At 40.3% G+C, this 24306-nt stretch overlaps 1 protein-coding gene across 24 annotated transcripts in view; it reads left to right on the forward strand.

Annotated features, from left to right (window-relative positions):
* Positions 1-24306, forward strand: part of LOC103042950 (neurexin-1a) — a 562201-nt gene that overhangs the window by 351744 nt on the left and 186151 nt on the right. For all 24 annotated transcript variants that reach the window (XM_049472543.1, XM_049472550.1, XM_049472551.1 and 21 more), the window contains one exon: positions 12580-12761. In XM_049472543.1, the coding sequence (XP_049328500.1) occupies positions 12580-12761 (182 nt within the window). The remainder of the gene's footprint in view (positions 1-12579; positions 12762-24306) is intronic.

Genomic DNA, 24306 nt, shown 5'->3' on the forward strand with positions numbered 1-24306 from the left:
GATTGCATCCTTTTTGGGAGCTCTGGTGTGTGTGTGTGTGTGTGTGTGTGTGTGTGTTCACGTAGGAGGCAAGTGTTTTGATCATTCTTGTATGAATTCATGTCAGATATTGGAATAGAGTTGTCAGGTTATTATTCACAGAGAACGTGAGATATAACCCCCCTCCGTTCACAGCTTGCTAATAACAACCCAACGCACGCTAGCATCGAAACACTTCTCAATTAGATGTGTGCACTGTTTGAACGAGCAAACACATGCCTAGTGTGCTTTTCCTGGCTTCCATGTCTTACTGTTGAAATAAGGACTGAGTTCTTTAACAACTCCAGAAAAGCTTTAGGCGTGTGAAGATACGCAAACAAACCAAGGCCAATGGAGAATATTGGGTACCACTTTAAAATAAGACTATCTTTATAAAGGGTTTAAAAATGGTTTACAATTAGTTTATTAATTGTTACTAACTAGGTTGTAAATGCCTTAAAATCACTAATAATCAGTTATAACACATACATAAAAAGGGCAACAATGACCTGTTGTTTGCCAAATAGTGAACCCACAGCCATCTATATTGTTGCCCTTTCATGTATGTGTTATAACTGATTTTGTTTCTAGGGGAAATGTTTCTAGGGGAAATGTTTCTAGGGGAAATGTTTATAGGGGAAATGTTTCTAGAGGAAATGTTTCTAGAAGAAAAGTTTATAGGGGAAATGTTTCTAGAGGAAATGTTTATAGGGGAAATGTTTCTAGAGGAAATGTTTATAGGGGAAATGTTTCTAGGGAAATGTTTCTAGGGGAAATGTTTCTAGGAGAAATGTTGCTAGAGGAAATGTTTCTAGGGGAAATGTTTCTAGGAGAAATGTTGCTAGAGGAAATGTTTCTAGGGGAAATGTTTCTAGGAGAAATGTTGCTAGAGGAAATGTTTCTAGAGGAAATGTTTCTAGGGGAAATGTTTCTAGAGGGAATGTTTCTAGAGGAAATGTTTCTAGGGGAAATGTTTCTAGAGGAAATGTTTCTAGAGGAAATGTTTCTAGAGGAAATGTTTCTAGAGGAAATGTTTCTAGGGGAAATGTTTCTAGGAGAAATGTTGCTAGAGGAAATGTTTCTAGGGGAAATGTTTCTAGAGGAAATGTTTCTAGAGGAAATGTTTCTAGGGGAAATGTTTCTAGAGGAAATGTTTATAGGGGAAATGTTTCTAGAGGAAATGTTTATAGGGGAAATGTTTCTAGGGAAATGTTTCTAGGGGAAATGTTTCTAGGAGAAATGTTGCTAGAGGAAATGTTTCTAGGGGAAATGTTTCTAGAGGAAATGTTTCTAGAGGAAATGTTTCTAGGGGAAATGTTTCTAGAGGGAATGTTTCTAGAGGAAATGTTTCTAGGGGAAATGTTTCGAGAGGAAATGTTTCAAGAGGAAATGTTTCTAGAGGAAATGTTTCTAGGGGAAATGTTTCTAGAGGGAATGTTTCTAGAGGAAATGTTTATAGGGGAAATGTTTCGAGAGGAAATGTTTCAAGAGGAAATGTTTCTAGAGGAAGCTATTCTTCTGGATTTTTTTTTACAAAAGGCTCTGGAACATCGCAAAGAGAATTTGATTGAATTTGTCCACAAGAACATATAGGTACTAATGTTTATCATTTATGCTATTCATGCTAATCCCATCTCAAAGGTATTGAATGGAGCTACTGCAATGCCGTACTAACTGGCCTCCCGGCCTGTGTAATAAAACCACTACAGATGATTCAGAATGCAGCAGCATGTTTTGCCTTCAACCAACCAAAACGGGCACATGTCACTCCGCTGCTCATTGAGCTCCACTGGCTACCGGTTGCTGCTCGCATCAAATTCAAAGCGCTTACAATCGCCTACAAGGTGATGACAGTACAGCTCCTTCCTACCTGCACTCGCTCCTGAAGACTTACGCTACCTCCCGGCCGCTGCGCTCCTCCAATGAACGTCGCCTCACTTTACCAAACACACATTCACACAAAGCAATCCAGACTGTTCTCATACAGAGTTCCCCAATGGTGGAACAAACTACCTTCCACTACCAGATCAGAAGAATCTCTCGCTATCTTTAAGAAACTCCTGAAGACTGAGCTCTTCAAAGAGCACTAACTCTCCTAACACCTCTAACTAACTACCTTCTACTACCAGATCAGGAGAATCTCTCGCTATCTTTAATAAACTCCTGAAGACTGAGCTCTTCAAAGAGCACTTACTCTCCTAACACCTCTAACACACTAACTACTTCTAACCTCATCTCCTTCTTCCTCTTCTCTACTCCTCTATCCCATTATTTCCCTCTGACCTCCTTAAGGCCCTATCTATAGATGTTTTATTTTTAACTTCTATTATTTTTGTACTTAACCTCTTCTATTATTTGCACTTCAATATTGTAAGTCGCTTTGGACAAAAGCGTCTGCCAAATGTAATGTAATGTAATGTAATGTAATGGAGCTCAATCATACCACAGCCCAGAGCTGTGGATTGGATTTGGAAACCTTTTTGTACTCAGTTTTGGGCATGGTGACCATAGACTCATGTGCAAATATGTTATATATGTACAGTATCTTTATGGAAATAGGTCTCCATCTACAGTCCTTTGGCTCCTGCTCCATTGTCTCCCTTCTTCCTTCCACAACACATTTCCTTTAGGAAAGAGAACAAGAGAACGACAAACACTAGGTAGATCTCTCCCTTGTCAGGAGTTGTAAGTTGGCATCTAAGTAGCAGAAGACAAAGCAGCCTGACAAGCAAAGAGCATGTAGGTCAGTTTGAAGGCTGGAGCAGCGGACTACTGTACACTGGATGTATAGCTGTGCACAGTTTTTGCTCTTAATGAGGGCAGGCAGCAAGCTGGCAGAGTCAAAATCACTCAGAGTTTGGACAGTGTGGACACTTCTACTATAATGAAAGCTGTCCACTCTGGCCGTGCTGAGGGAATGTGGACATAAGCTGCAGCTGTCTAGACTGAACAAGATGAGTTTACATGAGTGTACGTTCATGATGTCTAAAAAAAAGTAAATATCTGAAAGTGTTAAAGCAAAAAGTACACTAGATTTTTTGGTTTGTTTGTTAAGATTGTTAAGATGTTTTATATACACTTATCATGTAAAGAAATAGTTTAACCCAAAAATAAGTGTGGGATTGCAGTACTATTTGGAAATAAGATCATTAGATTGTCAGAAACAATAAATTATTAAATGTATTGACACAGATATAGGCAACTCTTTACTCTTTATATATTGAGCTATACATATAGAAGTAATGTGAATATCATGGAGTTGTAGAATTTTACCAGTGGTGTCTTGCGATACTTAATCATGTACAGCTAAAATAATTAGCACAGCTCCTACAGATTTTGTGTATGTGTCAATGCAACTGATCATAGCATAGTATCTGTGTCTTTAAGGCAAGCTCTAGAGATGCTAGCAATATGTGGACAAGCATTGTCCTGTTAAACTAGCACAATGCAGTGTTTCAGAACCTTATAGGCAGCTGTAAAAATACCTGTAATTAAGACCAAAGGTGATCTGCCATCATGTAAAATTATAGCCCACACCAAGCCCAATACCACCAGTCATGTGACTTAAAAAAAAAATGTAATGGGAAAGTGCCACCTGCAGTCATAAAATATGTTTGGCAGGCAAAACAAAATCACATGATGTATACAAGCTTGTAAGGTACCACTTTAAAATAAGACTACCTTTATAAAGGGTTTATAAATGGTTTACAATTAGTTTATTAATGGTTACTAATTAGGCTGCAAATTTCTTAAAAATCATTAATAATCAGTTATAACACATACATAGAACAGGTAACAATGACCTGTTGTTTGCCAAATAGTGAACCCACAGCCATCTATATCGTTGCCCTTTCTATGTATGTATTATAACTGATTATTAATGATTTTAAGGCATTTACAACCGAATTAGTAATCAGTAATAAACTAATTGTAAACCATTTATTGACCCTTTATAAAGGTAGTCTTATTTAAAAAGTGGTACCGCTTGTAAGCTTATGAAGAAGATCATAATCTTCTTTTTCTGGGACCTTAATTCCATATGCCAGATTTTACAAAAAATACATTACAGCTCTGTTAGGCTCTGTTAATAATAATAATAATAATAATAATAATAATAATAATAATAATAATAATAATAATAATAATAATAATAAAAATAGGTGATGGCCATCCATTGCAATGTCTGTGCATGAATGAATGATCATGACTGAGCTCTTATTATCCATGCCTGCTTAGATATTGTTGTGTACAGCACTGCCTTGGGCCTGTTGCTTATAACGAAGCCCCATAGATGTGTCCAGAAAGCTAAGCTATGGCATCATCTTATCTCCATCATAGATGCATGCCTTTAATTGGATTCTTCACCTCGTTACCAGGCAGCAGAAGGTAATATGAGGCTCGTTAGGAGAGCGCGATCATCGCGCGAGCGGTCAGGAGAAAGACGGTCTCCGGAATTGACCTTAGGTGGAAACGTCCCTCGTGTTCTTTTCTCACTGTCTCGCATTCTCAGGATCAGCCAGCTGTCTCGATTTTTCTTCCGTCTCACGCTTCAAACGCTGGAGTACGTTTAAGATGCTAATCGCAGGGCTGGTGGAAGAATCTCGCTTCATTAGGTGCCGGCAGGAACTGGCCGGGGCGTCGAAATTTAACCCCATTACGGTGCCATTAGTGACCTTGCCGTTCAGGCTCACGAGGCGCAAAGAGAGCATCGTTCTACCGTACACCTTCTCCGACCTGCGGGGCTGGCTGCCGGAAAGTGCCTCCGATTTACTTACACATCTCCTTTAACGAGAGCGAAAACCTGCCGTTTAGCATAGGATGGCATTTTAAAGAGTGTGTATTTTAATCTGTAAATCATTTTTATAAGGCAGTGGCTGTCTGTGTGTTGCTGAGTTTTGTTAAGGTGCCTTTAAGTTGAGGTAAAACACTTATTTTTGATTATAACTTCAACATGAACAAGCACTAATTAGGCCAATGCTGTCATGTACAGTAGGTCCTTTTAAAAGGTTCACTAAAACGGCCACCAACAGCAATGTTTGCAGCAGAAACATCTATCCATCCATCCATCCATCCATCCATCCATCCATCCATCCATCCATCCATCCACAAAGCCTAGCAGCTATTTTGAGGATTCTCTCATGCCTACTGATGTAGCATTGGCAGCAGTTTAAAAATAAGGCAGTGGCTGACTCTTCTGAATCACATACAAGTCAGGAAGCATGTGCTTGTCCTGATCCTAATAGTATAGCAGGAGTGGGCAATATGGCCGTGAAATAATATTACAATATTTAAGCGATATTCTTGGCAATTTGACAAAACTATATAATTAGTCAATTTCGTAAACAGGGTACCACTTTAAAATGAGACTACATTTATGAAGGGTTTATAAATGGTTTACAATTAGCTCGTTAATGGTTACTAATTAGGCTGTAAATGCCTTAAAAATCATTAATCAATAATCAGTTACAACACATAGACACGTAGAAAGAAAGGGCAACAATGACCTGTTGTTTGCCAAATAGTGAACCCACAGCCGTCTATATTGTTGCCCTTTCTACGTGTCTATGTGTTATAACTGATTATTAATTAATGATTTTTAAGGCATTTACAGCCTAATTAGTAACCATTAATAAATTAATTGTAAACCATTTATAAACCCTTTATAAAGGTAGTCTTATTTTAAAATGGTACCGTATTCTTTATACATATAAATCATTTCAAAAATGCTTTGTTTTTGTTAATATATCTATCTATAATTTGGTTGATATAATAAAAATATTTTCCTGCTCTGCGTATGAGTATGACGTTGAGCCTGTGCAGCTGTACATGTGAGCCCCAGTTCTGCATTAATCACGATTCTCCTCTGATGATTAGAGTAGAGCGGGTGTGAAAGCGAGAGGAACCCAGAGACAGGCGTCAGCTGAAGCAGCAGCCGGAGAGAGTAATATTTCTGGCTTGACAGTATATCCAGTGACTACAACAGATTCATATCGAAGGGGGAGCATCCCAGGAGAGGGAGGCAAACAGAGCCGTGTGCCGCAGGATAATTATCCTTCACCTCCGGAGCCGTGGAAAACACGAGGCACAGGATTTCACACCAGCGCCTCCGAGGTGTGTGTCGAGTTTGTTTTCCCACTCTGCCGCTTCTGGCAAGCTTGGCGATGAGGTATGAAACGGAGGAATCGCCTCGAAAGATTAGGCGCGGAACTGATCTGTGCATGCTTGTGATGCTTTCATAAGTTCCATACACTAACATGCCATAGGTAATGGGTCAGCAGTATGGAAATTGTGGCAGTGTTTGAGGATAAACACTGGCTATGCTCATGGCAAAAATTTGTATGTTGGCATATTACTTTCCTCAATCCACATGTGTACTGGGGAAAACACTGCACCAAAAGGACCCTACCACAGTTCCTCAGAACCATCCATCCACCGAGCCATTTCTAAAGTTTTTGGACTCCAGCGAACCATAGTTAGAGCTATTAACCACAAATGGCCCAAACATGGAACAGTGAGGAACCATCCCAGGAATGGTCGGCCGACCAAGTTTACCCCAAGAGTGCAACAATGACTCATCCAAAAGGTCACAAAAGACCTCAAAAAACTTTGAAAGAACTGCAGGCCTCAATGCCACTTGCCTCAATGAAGGTCAGCATTCATTCCTCAACATAAGAAAGAGACTGGGCCAACATGGCCTGCAATGGAAAGTTCCAAGATGAAATCCACTGCTGAGCAAAAGAGCATTTAGGCTTGTGTCAATTTTGCCTGAAAATATCTTGATGATCCCCAAGACTTTGTGGATTTATGATACAAAAGTTGAACTTTTCGGAAGGTTAGATCTGGTGTAAAGGTAACACCGCAAGAAACCTTGCCTCGCCATGAGCACACACTGTGTATGTCTATATATGGTGAATGTGTAATGTGTGTGCGGTAAACTCTCTTTACCGTAGAGTTAAAGCAGTTACCTTCCACCCTCCCCCTTTCAAATGTTACACAGTCCTCCCAGCTGGTGTGTGGTAAACCCAGTTGGCCTGGAGATAGGCAGAGTCCTGGTCTTGGTGCTTCCTTCCTAATTATGATGTCAGCTTGTATAAATGAGCAGTCGTGGTTTTGTTTGGGGTGGAGGGTGTCACCAGCAGGGCGACTGTCAGCAGCCGTCTGATTGAGTGAGGCAGGACGGGACCCGGCACTGCTGTCTGGAGGGCCCTTCTAACCGCTGACATGGTGTGAAAGGGCTTAATTAGTATAAGCAGGGAGTTTGGAGAAGCTCATCGGGGGGACTTGCGCGCGAGCGTGTGTGAGTGTAAGTGCTGGGGGCGAGACGGGCCGCAGCGTTGTTAAATTGGAGCGGAAACTGTAGCGCTGCTCGGTGGGAGGGGAAAAGCGCCGAGCTGATGATCGCACAATACTGTGGACACAGTGCTCATTCATCAAAGTCGCACTGGAGATCACAATAGCAAAGCTGGGGTGTGCTACTGTAGACCTAGAGTGAGGGTAGGAGGGGGTAGGGCAGAAATATTACACCATATTTTAAATTGTATTTTTATTATTGTATGCATCAAATAATGTAAAGCTTCCCACACATTATCAATTGGGTATATGCTTGGTTATGCAGCTGGCCATGGCATAGTACCTTAAAGTGTCTTTAAGGCAAGCTCTAGAGATGGCAGCAGTATGTGAATGAGCATTGTCCTGTTGGAAAAAGTGTGTGCATTCAAAAAAGGTATGGCCACCTGTTGCACGACCTGATTAACATCATTTATTTTCACATTTAGACCTAACAAACAGCCTTAGAAATGTACTATGTATATGTACATATATATGTATATAAATACATATATTTGAAGACGGTTTGCATATAACTTTCCTCAATCTACATGTGTACTAGGGAAAACACTGCACCAAAAGGACCCTACAACATCTCCCCAGAACCATCCATCCACCAAGCCATTTCTTTGGGACTCCAGCGAACCATAGTTAGAACTATTAACCACAAATGGCCAAAACATGGAACAGTGAGGAACCATCCCAGACTTACCCCAAGAGTGCAACAGTGACTCATCCAAGAGGTCACAAAAACCCTCACAATAACACATAAACAACTGCAGGCCTCATTTGCCCCAGTTAAGGTCAGTGTTTGGTTATGCAACTAGCCATGGCATAGTACCTTTAAGTGTCTTCAAGGCAAGTTTTTGAGAGGGAAACAGTATGTGGATGAGCATTGTCCTGTGTAAATTCAGAAAAGGTATAGCCACGTGTTGCAGGACCTGATTAACATTTGTGTTCACATTTCGACTAAACAAATCAGAATTGGGACATTTTTAACTCTGAAATGTAAACCCAGCGTTCACATTGTGCTTCTAAATTCCACATTTTATCAGTTTTTTAGATTGAATGTCTTACACGGGGAAGCGTCTCCATATTGGAAGGTGAACCTGGTGGGCGTGTGATGGACAGCAGGCCGAGACGAGGCCACGGAGAAGCGCTTGTGTGTTTCTTCTGTAAACGACTCCGCTGGGCTGTGGAGGAGTGGGAAGAGCAAATATATAAATAAATGCAAAGCAGGTTATTGATATTGTTCTGGCCTGGCGAGGTGGTTTACAGGAAAGCGTGGTTATTACAGTCAGCGTGATTTATTGTCTATTGTTCTTGCTGGAGCGGTTTAACTCGCAGCTCGTCGATGAATATTTAAATATCTCCAGCCTGCCAGCCGTCGCCCATATTTTCTGGCCGGGGCGCTGCGAACAGGCCGAGACCCTGCGGACGAGATGCTGGAGCTAAACTGGAACTGGGTGAATCTGAACAGCTTTCTGCTGTTACACACACTGATCTCTGATGTCTTGTTTATGTGTATTCAAATAATAGGCAAGTCCATTCAAAAACAGTTGTTTTTTATGTATCTAACCATATTTACCCTATTACACTTTACCCTGCCTTTTTACACCCTGTATTAAAATGAACCGCATGTTGATCTCAGGTGTGAATGGATGCAGTTTGTATGTATAGTTCAGAAAATGAGCACAGCTGGGTGACCACCTTCCTCTATCGTGTTCAGATCTCAGCGTGGTGTGAATGCAGTCCGTTCAGATTTGTTGGACTACATCCAGTCATGACAGGTCGTTTCAGCAAAGGTGTTTCACTTTTATTCAGTCATACTGGATTGCACTATTAAACAGAAAGGTGATATTTGATATTTTATTACTTATTTTAGATTCTGGCTTTTATATCTGACCAAAATAAGGATATATTATGATTCTGAATGATTTAAATGAAACTATATACCTCAATTCATTAATGATATTTTGGTGGGTACTGACCACTGCATACCAGGAACCATGCCAAGGCCTGCCTAGTGCTCTGACCCTCTAGTTATCTAACCATCACAGATTCCTGAACTTGACCATTTGTTCTCTGTTTCTAACACACAGACTTTAATAACTAAATGTTCAATCGCTGCCTAATATGTAGATCCCACCTTTGTCTGTTGTTTTTCACTTGTTGTTTTACACTTTTCACTACATGTTAGTGATGTTAATGTTATGGTTAAGTGGAGTTTTATAAGGTAAATTTGGGAGTTTGATCCACGCCCTTACTCCTCCCACTCTCCACCCCTTATAAACCGTCACTTTCTCTCTACCTTCATGTTGAACAACCTCGCACCCACCTCCTCCCCATCTTCCTCCTTCATTTGTTTTCTCCCCTTCTCTTCCCGTAACTCTTTGTGTGGGGGGGGGCTTCAGCTTCATGCTTTTCCAGCAAAGCTGCCCCGAACTCCTGCCCAATCATCTGAGTTTGCCCTCCTTCTCTTTTCCTTCTCGTTCAATGAAGGGCGTGGGGAAACAGTAGCAAATTGTGTATATAAAGAAAACACTCATTTTGAGATTTTGTCAAGAAATATGTACAATTTCTTAAAATAAGCAAAATCTCAAAATGAGTGAAGTTAGACTTAGTTTTTGCCAATGAAATTCATAATCACAATACATATAAATGTAATAAATGTACAACACTACAGTCTACCCCATATCATGCAGCACTATCTTAAACTGTACCTCCTTCCTCATCTCACTTTTAACTTTACTTCTAGTACTATACTCTAAGGGGTTCCGTGGAATCCCCCTTACTTAGACTCTGCATCCCAATTTTAGTCTACAAAGTCTTTTTGGGAATGTTCGCATCAGATTTTTCCCGCAGACACCTGAGTCCCGTTGTTGGAGTGTTTTAATCCCTTTGCTGGCAGCCCAAACCGAGCGTGTTCACCAGAGCCGAAAATTCACACTGGTTGGCGCTGTGCGGGGATCAGCGAGACAGTATGAAATAAGGGGCCGCTGCCAATAGGCTTAAAAACCCCTCATTCGCTTTGATGTCGCTAATTGAAATGCAGCGGACTGTGCGCTTCTCCGCCGCAGTTTAAAGATACTTGACGCTCTGTTATTCTTGGATGATGACAAGATGACAAGCGCCTTCAGTCTAATTCCGCCAGACGGAAGCATAAAACATCCCAAAGCCCTTTCTAACACACAGGGTTATTAGCGGCGTTTTGCTATACGTTCAGTTTACATCCAGCCTGCAGCGTAGTTTACATCAGGCCTACACTGAATGTATCTGTGTATCAATGTGTATAAATGTGTATCCATACATTTTACATATAAACATATAAAAGGTCACCTTACCATCACATGAGTCTGTTATGCCCAGGTACTGATGTGCTAATCATATAGTCAATGTAGTCATATAGTAGGTTTAGTAACAATAATTTATAAAAGACTGATGATTATAGGTTATGGTAACAATAATCAAAAGCAAATAGTCCAATAAAGCTAGCATAAGATACCATTGATCAGTCTTCCTTCAGTCAGAACAGTGAGGTGATCAGTCATTATCTCTAGCAAGGGGAAAAAGAAAATGGAATTGTTTCGGTTTGGATCCATTAAGAACAGAGAATGTGAACTAGAGTCTGGCTAACGAAGTAAAAGAAGAGAGCCAGAAGGCAACACAGACCAAAAAAAAAAACACATTGAAACACAGTCGTTTACCAAGAGTAATAGATTTGTAATAGATTAGTAATATATTTTGATTTGTAAGTCTTACTATCATATGCACAGATCTCTGGACTAACTATCCCTATTAACATTCTGTGCTGTAGAAACCATTTATTACTAGCTTGTTTGCAACTATTAAGTTGCTTAAAGAAGCCTGCGGTTGATAAAAATATCAATTAAAAATGTTGAAAAATATTAAGAGGCCACAATAAGTTGTGTTGTATACATTTGTTTTCTTTAGACAGATTTGGCAGATTTGAATCATTGTCCATTTGTTTTAATGGTTAAAACAATACAAATCTTGACAAATCTTTTATAAATTATAAAAGTCCCGTCTATAGTAAATCAAACAAAATAGAGGCAGGAATTTCACTGCAACAATGTTACTGAATATTGCTTATGTTATGGAATATTTCTATTTACTATTATGAGCATTTTTGGGTTCCTCCAGAAAAGAGATGGAAAAATGTATTTTTATGATGTTATATATTTGTTTGTATTATTTCTCTCATGGTGTGAAACATTCTCACTGTAAAAAAACAAACAAACAAACAAAAAAAAAAAAAACTGCCATTGATTTAAAAAAAATTACCATCTGTACCAAGTCAAGTCAAGAGGCTTTTATTGTCATTACATCTGAGTACAGGTACACAGTGTGATGAAATTACGTTCCTCCGGAACCATGGTGCAACATAGAACAACAAGCAATAGACAACATAAAGTGCAGGAGTGACGACAGTGCAACATAAAATTATAAAATTCTAACACTAAATAACAATAAATACAATAAATACAAAAGACGAGACAATTTAAAGACAGGACAGTGCAGTACCGATACGGTATAATAAAGTGTATAGTGGGGATAAGGTGCAGAGATGTGTGACATACTGTAACATATAGAACATATATAATCACAGCAGTTACTGAGGTAGAGTTTATAGTTTTTAAGAGTGCAGCAAATAAAGTCATGTCAGCCTCTGTGTGCTGACTGGGTGTGTGTGTGGGTGAAGTTCAGTTCTTTGTGAGTGTAAAGGGGGGGGGGCGGGTGTACAGTTTAGTTTTGTGTAAAGGTGGGGGTGTACAGTTTAGTTTTGTGCGAGTGTGTTGGGTGAGTGGTGGGTGGGGTGGGGGTTCAGTTCTGTCTCTGTGCGTTGAGAAGTCTGACTGCCTGGTGGATGAAGCTGTTGCAGAGTCTAGTAGTGGAGGCTCGGATGCTCCTGTATCTTCTGCCGGACGGCATCATACCATTGTCATTTTGCCTACATCACCTACATGGGGAACAATATCAATAATTACAGCATTCATTGCAGAGTTTTCTCTGGCTCTGACTTCCACAGTTCCCCTGAACTGTCATTCTATAGCATTCCACACTGTAAGACTAGGCTCTTTTTATATCTAGTACAGGCAGTTGCTCGTAAAAAAAAAAAAATAGTTTGAGGTGTCTTCACAAAGTAGTCTTACCTTCGCTACCAGAGATATAACCAACAAATGTATGAATTTGCCCTTTTTTTCTTTTTTGCAGCGGGGACGACGTACATATTCGGGCGGGATGGTGGGCGGATCACGTACACGTGGCCTCCTAACGACAGGCCCAGCACCCGAGCGGACAGGCTGGCGCTGGGCTTCAGCACGCAGCTAAAGGACGCGCTGCTGATCAGGGTGGACAGCTCCTCCGGCCTCGGAGACTATCTAAAGCTGCACATCGTGAGTACAGCACGGCTTCCTGATGCTTAAACACTCGGACACATCCAAACACAGTCTGCTTCACATGCATCACGTTCCACGTGTACAGTTTACTGCACTGTGCAGAGGCGCTGTTTATCTGGGCAGCGAGTTGTTTAAAAAATAATCTATATAAAAATCAATGTGCTTTATTGACTTTATTCATTGGTAAATTAATGCTAATGAATCAGTTTAGTGTGTCCCATAATAAATAATTGCTTATTTTATAGAGAGTGACTCAATTACACAATTAATTATTCATTAAATAATTAATGCACCGTTATGCAACATAATATAATGATGGTCTCTTACTGTCCTTCTTTATTATGTTTATTATTATGTAACACTATTCTATTAATTATTACATGAAATAAAAGAATTGTTTAAACACATTATCCACTATGCATCTAGTGAATGCATTCAGAGAATGCATATAGAGAAGTACTGCCAAAAGAATAGGACTATCGGGAGCAGGTAAACAACAACCTGTGGACACTAATGCTACTGCTAGATCTGTTCTAGCGGAGTATAATAGGTGTTCTAATATTTTTTTGTCTATACCCTGTATATAACCATGTTGTTGTTAGCTACTAATTTTTTAATACACTGTATAGTATTAAATAAATAAAAGTACATTATATGCACATTGATTTCTTTTTAATACTGAAAAAAAAAAACAATTTAAAACAACAACAATTTAAAAATATTGTAATTCAATTCTACAAAGGGTTCTTTAAGCAGTATCAGAACTGAGAACTACTTTTGGTTACAGAAAGAGCCAGAAAAAACTTGTGTGAGCTTCAAAAACTTCCTATAGGATTAAAGAACCTGCTCTTCTGCAAGAGTCTTCACACCCACTTATCTTTATTACACATGTATTAATGTTTATAAGTACATGCTAAACCACACTTGCTGCTCAGATAAACCCTGCTAAAGCCCTGCTCTCTGGGCTGGACTGAGACTCTTCTTGAGCTGTGGTGTGTAAGTGGTATAATGGAGATTGGAGATAAGGATGATGCTGATGGGGCCACCACTTATAATATACTTATAATACTGATTTTGAAAAGTGATCGAGCTTTATTTTACTGTTTTCTCTCTCTATCCACATACACTGTTCTTTCACTCTTTTCTTTTTCTTTGGTTCTTTATTTTTTGCTCTCTTTTGCTCTTGCTCTTGCTGTGTGTGTGTGTGTGTGTGTGTGTGGAATGGGAGCTGTTGTGCTCATCTTTGACCTGCCTGTAATTCCGCTCTCTGCTTACTGACCTTCCACCCACTCACCGACAACACAGTGCACACAAATGCACACAAACACACTATCTATCTACCTATCTATCTATCTCTCTATCTATCTAGCTAGCTAGCTAGCTCATTCATTCAGGCCATATATAAATTCGCAGAACACCAAATATGGGCATAAACGACATGCCGATGTTGCTTTGAGGTTTAGGCCACACCCACTCAAGTCATTCGAACCCCTCTTTATAGTGAGCTCTCTAAAGCTAAGAGCCACAGATACTCGTACAGCCTGCCGCCTCATTCGGGCAGTCACTTCATTTATAGATGTGCACATGCATGCCCACACACACACACACACACACACACACAGGCTCACACTCAGATCAAAGTTGGCCGTGAGTGGTCTCAGGGGCGCTGTGGATGAGGGCTACAGCTGGTTCTCTAGAACACACACACACACACACACACACACAAACACATACGCACACACACTTTGGCTCCATGTGTGCCCCTTCTGTATGCTGCGCTCTGCAGGATGAGGGAAAAGCACAGACATGCTCAATATAGCAAACATTAGCATCACTGCTACCCTGGAGAGTGTAGTGAGGGAGGGAATGGATGAGCGAGAGAGAGAGAGAGAGAGAGAGAGAGAGAGATTTAGTGTTCAGGACATGAGGGTTTTGATGTAAGAAAAGGCGCATATTTTGCTAATTTTTTTCTCTGTGTGTGTGTGTGTTTTTGTGTGTGTGATGACTCAGCTGTGTGCAGGGCAGGGCTAATGATAAAGCGTGTTAATGGAGCTAGCTCAGTCATCTATGAAAAGATCAGTCTGCGCTGATGCACTCCCACAAAGTCTCTCTCTCTCTCTCTCTCTCTCTCTTTCTCTTCACTGTGGATTTTTTATGTTAAATTGTAAAGTTTAATTGAATTAATCTAGGAAAGGAAATCTAGGAAAGTATTGAGTATATTATGACATAGTTGATTTTTCAGCGATTGATTCAATAGAAATTAATTCAGCACATCATGAGATCGCTAATACTTTTGTGAGTTGATTTTTGAGTTGATAATTGTGATACTTAAGGAAATGATTTGATGTATCATGAAGTCTTTCATTTTTTAGTGATCTGGTTATGATTCTTTACACATAGATTCCGCACATCATCTGATGCGTCTGTAAGATGATTATAATGCGATTCTTTGGAAAGTCACTGATTCTACAGTGAATTGATTATGATTGTGATTCTTAAGGCCCTGTCCCACTGCGATTGCGTCTAAATATCCACTAAAGTACGTCCAAATTTCAGTGGACGCAGTTTAGTGGATATTTAGTGGATATTTAGACGCAATCTGGACGTAGTTTAGTGGATATTTGGACGGCACCGTCCAAGTGGACGTAGTTTAGACGTTGCCGTCCACTTTAGACGCAAAAGTGTTTTTGGTACCTCCCAAAATTTTCGGAATAGACGGCGACTAATATGGACGTAATTTAGTGGATATTTAGACGCAGTACGGACGTATTTTAGTGGATATTTGGATGGCACGTCCAGGTGGACGTCGACGTCCATAAAAATATTTTTCTGGCGTCCATCGCTTTTCCACACTTTCCAAGAGGAAGGGTTCCGCTAAGATGGCCGCCGCCCATACAGTCCTCTCCTGCTGCCGCCTCCTCCTCCTCCCGGTCTGGTCCAGAGGAGTATGTTCTGCTGCTGCACCATCACTGCAAGGAATCTGTGGTCCATGGTTGTGTAGAAGAGAATAGATGTGCTCTCTCTTGTAGCTCAAGAAGAAATGATGATTCACTAGAAAAAACAACCATATATAGTTGGAAGTCGACGTCCAAAAAGTGAAAGTCGACGTCCAAAGAGTGGAAGTCGACGTACAAATTTGGAAGTCGGCATCCAACTTCAATTTAGACGGAATATGGACGTAATTTGGACTATATTTTTCGTCTATATTTTGGACGCAGCGCGTTCACTCAGTGGACGCATTTTTTTCTGATAAATTTGGACGTACTTTAGTGGATATTTAGACGCAATCGCAGTGGGACAGGGCCTTTAAGGGGGAGTCATTCAGTGTATCATATTGTTTGATTCTGCAGTGATTTTCTTATGATCATTATTCTATAAGTATTCTATATATATATATATTCTATAAGTAGTGATTTGGTGCTCCATGTAGTGTCTGATTTTTGATTGCTGTGTGTGTGTGTGAGAGGGAGAGGGGGAGAGAAAGAGAGAGATAAATAAATGTTATGGAATAACATGAGTGATTGTATCAGCTTGACTCTGTGCTTGTTCTAATAAACAAGGTCGGCTCATAGCAGCGTGAACTCTTAGATGTGCTCTGACCTGAGAACACGACTGCCAGCTTGACCTCTGACCTCTCACAATATTGACTCCATGCCTACAGGGAGCATGCTGGGATTTACAATCAGCTACTCCCCATTTCTTCTTCCATTTACGGTCTCAGCATAGCATGGGGTATGCAATTATGTAGTCATTAATTAATAATTGTTTTTTATTTGTTTTGAATCATTATTTTATTGGTTTTTAAACCATCCTCAGAATAATGTAAAACACTCTTTTATTTTACTGTGGGCTTGTAAAAAATTCATGTCATAATTCATGTGACAACAGTGTAACTACTAGCGAAGCAGCATCAGTCTTGATGTGTTTAATATAGAATATTGTCTGTGTGCATTCTCACATGTAATCACCAGCATTTACACTGTTATTGCATGTAAAACTTAACTTCTTAATACATACATTTATTCCTCCTCTGGCAGTTTTCCTTAAGATTTTCAGCCTTCAGTAAACTGTAAACTGCGTGAGAACAGCGGTGGACCACTTCCAGATCACTGCTTTCTGAAGTGCTCAGATGCTAATATGCCAATAATATCTCCTTCCGCCAAATGCCACCATATATATATATATGTATATATCATGTAACTGATGATTCATAGGCAGTAGGACATTTTCCGTTCTTGGAGGTCGTTTGTCTTTATCATTATATCACTTTGCTCGCAGCTCCGCTTCGTAGCTTCATGCTGTGTGTAGGTTGTTGTCCTTGGCTGCGCTCCATTACTGGCTAATATTGAGAGCATGTATGAAATTAGTGTGGTATCAGTTGGTGCAGCCGTGAGATAAGAGTGATTCTCCTCACCTGCCACTCACTCACTCACTCACTCACTCACTCACTCACTCTGGAGCTCCGGCCCGAGCTTTATATGACTGATAGGTGGTTCAGCGGGGCTTGAAGGACACCATAGAAGCTCTCTCTGCTGCGAAAACACTTTACTGAGCTTTGCTTTAAACACAACACAACAGTTTGTTTGATTATGATTTATCATAACAATTGTGATAATTAAGGATTTTTTTGTGTGTATCAGGAAGTTTTTAATTCTGCATTTTAGGAAATTATTCAGTGCCCCATGAAGTCTGAGTGACTGATTATGAGTTCGAGTCACTATGATGAGAATTCCGATTCAACAGTTCAGAGTTGATTATCATTGTGATTCTGAAGTAAATTATTTGATTATGATTATTTATCACGAAGTATCTCATCCATTAGTGATTGGTTCTTTACATGTTGATCACAATGCATTATGATTTTATTTATAATTGTAGTTCTTAAGGATGTTATTTGGTGTTTCATAAAGCCTTTGATTCTACAGTGGTTCATTTATCATGGTGATTCTTTATGTCTGATCCTCTGATTCTTCAGTGAGTTGATTATAATGGTGATTCTTAAGAAAATGATTCAGTACATTATGGATTATTTAAATATGCTGTGCCTCGGGGGTGCTTATGCTTCCTTAGGTGTTGATTCAGTACATCATGGCATCTCCGATTCTTCAGCAAGTGGATTATAATTGTAATTCTTAAGGAAATAATTCAGTACATTATGGATTATCTGATAATGCAGTGACTTTATTGTGCTTATGACTTCTTGATTTAGTACATCATGACATTTCTACTATTACGACTGCAGAAGAAAGTTTGTTAGTTGAACTGTTTAATGTTTTAATATTTTTAGCAATACAAAGATACATATTATAAAGAGGTTATATAGAAATAGTCTCTTTTAGTAGAGTCTGTTGCATTCTAGTAGAGTCTTTGGCGTAGGCCCTGTCATCGGCCCAGGACTTGATACATCTGGGCTCTGCAGATCCTGTCATACATTGGAGACGGGGCGGAGCCAACCCCCAGGCAACCAAACAGGACCAACCTGGAGGCGGTATAGGTATGGATATATGGATAGGTAATTAGGTGACGTAGCATTGGAGTCTTTAGTAGAACTTACGCTGCACTTTTTAATTTCTGATGCTTCAGTGACTTGATGAGGAAATGATTCTGTGTTGCTAGGTTACTCAGTGAAGCCTGAAACGCGCTGTATCAGCTCTTTTTGGGCTGGGGAACACTTTACTGAGCTGGGTTTAATCCTTTAGGTTTAAACATACAATAATAAACTGCAAGTACCCAGCATAGACCACAGTATAACCGTGGACGTATTATCAGTGCAGTGTTGGCTACATTATTGGGAATTGGGGGCTCGTCAGTGGTAGGAGCTGCTTTCACAAAGCAATAATCATGGAATCCTTTTGATTGGAGCACCTTAGCCTAGGGAGCTGTGAAATATGAGCCGCTTCTGCCCCCGTGTCTAACTGCGCGTCCGAGCCGCGGTGAAATTATGTGCATTGTGATTAGGAGCGGAGCGCAGGTGACTGGATAGCATTATGCAAAGTAGAGAATTACATTTGTAGCCCCCCACGCAGATGGCAGCGAGGAAAAGTGCTAGTTTCATTCACCACAGCCACATGTGTCCTCAAAGACACGGAAAAGAAAACACAGGAGAAGGTTTATGCTAATGCGGCCATGACTAGTGAGGAAAGCTGATTTAGAATGCTAGTGTTTTTTTTTTGTTGTTGTTGTATGGTAGGCATTAGCATAGCATCTAATAATAGTGTTTGTAATGCTGATTGGTCTATATAGCAGAAAAAAAGAGAGACGTTGTATTTAAATATATATTTGACTATATATTAGTCTTTGCACCTCACAGACATAGGTTATGTGGTAACAGATTAGCTGGTAAATACCAGTACAAGGATAAGTCTGTTAATACTTGGCACAGAGTAAGTAATAGTGAGCGTGTATATATAGTGTGTGTAACAGGTGAAATCAATAATCAGGTGATTGGCTTCCGAGCAGTGCCGTATGCAGTGTCTTGTGATAGTTAAGGGGAGTGATGTCAGTATGTGGTGCATTTTGGGTATTGTAGTCTGGAGACTGGAGATTGCAGGTACAGGAGTACCCAGACAGTAAGTTACATCTACATGACTTTTATAATAAAACACTTTTTGCAAGCCCCCTTTATTATGAACCTCCCAGCCATGCTTTGTTATGTTTTTATCTGTGTGAATGAGTTCTGGTGTGTGTGTGTGTGCTCTCTTTCTCTCACCGCGACTCACTCGGGACGTCCCGCTCTCCAGGGAGCGGCCCGCGGCACGCTATCCCCAACACACCTATTAGAGCACCTGCCCGAAGACGTGAACTGATGCAGCTCAGATTTCGTGCCTAGATAAACCACACACACACACACACACACACGCACATACAGTACACACACTCTCTCACACCTCTTAGACATACACACAAGTTACACAACGTAACGGCAGGTCTGAGTCTGGCACGCTATCCCCTCCCTGCCTCCTCCCCAGTGTAGGCTAAGAGCAGCTCGTTTGCTCGGCGCCGTCTCGGAGGAACCGCCGGCAATAAATACAGCAGTCAGTCTGACCCTGCAGTTGCTAGGTGAAGCCACTGAAACCCCAGCGGAGCCGTAGTCATCATGACAAAACAAATAATATGTTTAAAAAAAAAAAAAAAAACTTTTTATGACATACCTTTTAACTACATTTAGTCATTTACATAATTTAAAACGTATGTCTCTCACCTTTCTGATGTAACAGTCTGATGTAAACATTACCAGAGGTTCCCCTCCACTCTCCAGAGAAAATATGGAGGCTAAAGTACAAAAAAACGCCCTTGAATTCAATGTTTCTGTGATATATATATATAAAAAAAAACATATACAAATAAATCCGCCTATTCATCCAGCAGCACTTCAGCTCTGTTCATTCATGCTGAAGCTATTCTGCAGTTGTCTTAGTTACTGTTGCTATGTCTGTCAAACTATCATCTCAGGCTCTCTGGTGGCATGTAAGTTATATTCTGTAAATCTTTACATCACCCAAATCAACTGTGATTGGTTGAGATGCACGTCAGTCAGGGTTTGCCCACTAGCTTGTCCTACAGTTTTTTTGATTAATTTACATACTGCTGTCCCATGTCTTGTGAAAATGGGAATATTTCAGGACGTGAGAGAGTGGCTCATATTGAAGACTGTAGTTCACTGAACTGTGTGAACTCTCTCTCTCTCTCTCTCTCTCTCTCTCTCTCTCTCTCTCATGGCACTGTCCCTAATGTTGCCATGGCAATAGAGCCCAGCACCTTCCTCCAAATTGCTGGACAAGGTAGAGGTGACACTCATGTGAAACAAACAGCCCTCACCTTCTGGTCATGGCGACTCCAGCCAGTCCAGCAGCGATGTGTTCATTTAAACGTAGCATGTTGTACACCTGCCTATTTATTAAAGAACTGCGCTCGGGAAATCTCAAAATGATGCAGCTTTTCCATTCTCAGCACAGAGGTAGCCCACCATCAAGGCCACTTCAGTTTCTGAGTTTCTCAGATTTTGCTATTTAAAGGTTTATGTTTGAGTAAAATGAAGATTGATGTTGTATTCTATGAACTACAAACAACATTTATCCCAAATTCCAAATACAAATATTGTCATTTAGAGCATTTATTTGCAGAAAATGAGAAATGGCGGATGCAGAGCTTTCAGACCTCAAATAATGCAAAAAAAAAAAAACAAGGCAAGGCAAGGCAAGTTTATTTAAATAGCACCTTTCATACACAACGGTCATTCAAAGTGCTTTAAAAATTAGAAAATACACAGAGAAGTCAAATTAAAAAACAAATAAAAGAATAACAGTCAAAATGGAAATAAAAACTAAAATAAGAATAAAGCATACAATTAAAAAAGAAAACAAGTTCATATTCATAATGTTTTAAGAGTTCAGAAATCAATATTTGGTGGAATAAACTTGTTTTTTAATCACAGTTTTAATGCATCTTGGCATCATGTTCTCCTCCACCAGCCTTTCACACTGCTTTTGGATAACTTTATCTTTTTGCATCCGGTGCAAAATTCAAGCAGTTCAGCTTGGTTTGATGGCTTGTGATCGTCCATCTTCCTCTTGATTATTTTCCAGAAGTTTTCAATTTGGTAAAATTGAAGAAACTCCTCATTTTTAAGTGGTCTCTTATTTTACTTTTATTTTTTTTCGGACAAAATTATTTGGGGCACCTGCTAATTCATTTCTTTTCCTTGCTTGCTTCTTCCTAAATCAAGGCTATTATGGCTGTAGTTGGAGTAACTGCAACAACTCAATCCCAAATGTATTGTGATTTAAAGTGGCTGAATGCATGTATTTAAAGGGATGTCTAAAATATTATATTCTATAAAATTTAGACCCAATGTAAAGAACTGCACAGATTTACATTTGGTCAAAAAGTAAAATATGGATATTTTTGCTAAATCTATCAACCTATATAGCCTCCTCTTATGTTATACGTCTCTCACACTTGTTGCTACATTATAGTTGTAATAGTGCTAGTACTAAATTAAATACATAAACATGGATTCACCCACCTACGTACAGTATATGGACAAAAGTATTGGGATGCTTGTCCATACATTGATGTTTTTTTTTATTGCTTTTTTTTATTTTATTTAAAGTTTATCTTTTCTGTTGGGGGAACAGTCTCTACTGTTTAAGGAAGAGTTTCATCCAATGGATTTGGATGATCCGTCCTATTGAACCTTCCTACTGCCTCATCCCCAACTCCCCAACCTATCACATTTAAACCTCGTCATTCCTGAAGTTCCAGTTCTACTGCTCCACAGCTCAATGCTCCTTTAGTGGAGGCCACACCCAGCATTTGGCAGTAGGTAACATGTTTGTCTGCTCTACACAGTCCATTCAAACCAACCTATGCAGTTAAAGTAGCTTAAACCACGTATGAGAATGGGATATCTGGATTATATTGTATGTTCATGGGTTTTGATCAAGAGTATGATGGACCTGAACCCTCCGAACGCTCCAGCATTGTGTATATCATGAGAAAAGCGATGAAGTGCAGAAATCTGCATAGATGGAGCTGACTTGCCTCCCACTCACTACGCACACTCCAGCATCAGCTTTACACAGCTTGAAAGAGCCCAACCAGAAGAAGAAAAAGAGGAAGAAAAAAAAAATCTCCAGCGAGAGCTTTAAGGACAGAGGATTGGCAGTTCTCAACTCTCTTCTCAACACTTTTCCCTTTACCACACACTCTCACGCACACGTAGAGGCCCGTCGCATCCTCGCCGCCTCTGATAACCTAGCCCCTTTTTAATGAGCGGGAGTGTGAAGCGAACACCTCCACAATCCACCCATCCGTCTCTCACACTGATCCGCCATCGTTGGGCTTAATCTGTGCTATACGCAGATATATACCCATATATCTTTGAGCTCGCACGTTCCTCTGGGACTCCCTCTCTCTTTCCTCTTTCCCTCTCTTTTGTTTTGTGTGTGTGTGTGTGTGCACGCTCCGGAGCTGTGATTTTTAGGCTCAGATGTGCGGTAGAAGCTGCATGGATGTGTTGCTGGTGGATCGGGAACACTCGCGGGGGCGGCTGGATATGCTACCCGTGCTGCATTATTCATCTCAAGGTGGAAAGAAAATAGAAAAATACGCTCAAGCCCAGACTCGAACGCTCGCTCTCTCTCCCTCTCTCTCGCATGCGGGCAGCGCCACCGCCGTCCCTCACCCGAGGAGTGAATGGAAGTGCTTTCTTATGTACTTTATTTGGATTCGGAACCTCTGTTAGGGTTCACAGGCTCGGATATGATAAGAGAAACAACATTGAATATTTTTAGTGTTCTACATCTTCAAACTTTCTATTCCAAACTTTCGCAAAGTTTTCGTAGAAATACGAACGTCTGATTGTCTGTCTGCCCACAAATGTCCAGATATTAATTTTTTTAAATGTGAAAACATTAGGGGCGCCGAGTGGTCCAGCGGTCTAATGCGCTGCTACTATGAGCGGGAGGTTGCAGGTTCGAACCCCAGCTCATGCAGCTTTAACATCAAGCTGCCGGTGCTCAGAGGGAGCACAATTGGCCCTGCTCCCTCCGGGTGGGTAGATGGCGCTCTCTCCCACATCACTCTTAAATGTGGCGCCTGGCGGCACGAGGCGTCTGTGAGTGGATGAATCGGAACCTAGCCGCTGTACTTTCCTCTGAGCATAAGCGCTAGCTGCTCAGGCAATGATTCATAAGCAGCAGCTTGAAAAAAGGGTTGATTGACTTCACACGTGTCGGAGGAGGCGTGTGCTCGTCCGCATCCTCCAAGGGTCGCAGGTGCCACCGGTGATGGGGACGCTCAAAGGGGTGGGACAATTGGACAACCAAATTGGTAGAAAAATAGTGTGATATGTGTGATAGGTCTTCATAAAGAAAAAGAATATAAACTCAATGACATTTATTTTATAAACGTAAATCTAAAATCTAGTGCTCAGTTTTTTTTTTCCAGTTTTTCCTTTGCACACAAAACAGATTCTTTAAAAATCGCCAACTTGTTTTTGTATTTTTGGCTTTTTTTGCCAAAATGCAGCTCCAAAACCTTTGGTTTCTAAAGATATCAGGATATGTGTGAACGGATCCTTAATCTTCTTTTCCAGTGTTAACTTTCATGTTTGGTTGTGTTTGCTAGGAACCAAAGAATAGTATGTTTTTTTTTTTTTTAGTGCAACCCAAGAACCGCAACTCTAATGGTTTTCTGACGTCGCTGTTGTTTAAATTTTTCTGTACTTCCAAAGACTTTGGACATAAAATATGTTTTTTATTGGCCTAAATTTTCTTTGAAGGTCTTGTGAAGTCCATGTCTGGACAAGTTTAAGCTGTTTTGACTGCATGAGGTGGACCTACATATCCTTTTATAGTTGGGCATATAACATTTTGTATCAGTTCATACATTATGATGGATTTTCACATATGTCTTGCTGAAGGTAAGATTAAAACAGTCACCATAAAGCTGTAAAGGGGATTACCACTGAGCAGGGGTCATCAATTCTAGTCCAAGAGGACCAGTCTCTAGACCTCTACACCTGGTAATTAATCATAGA

Source organism: Astyanax mexicanus, chromosome 25 (genome assembly GCF_023375975.1).
Source record: "Astyanax mexicanus isolate ESR-SI-001 chromosome 25, AstMex3_surface, whole genome shotgun sequence".
Classification (NCBI taxonomy): domain Eukaryota; kingdom Metazoa; phylum Chordata; class Actinopteri; order Characiformes; family Acestrorhamphidae; genus Astyanax; species Astyanax mexicanus.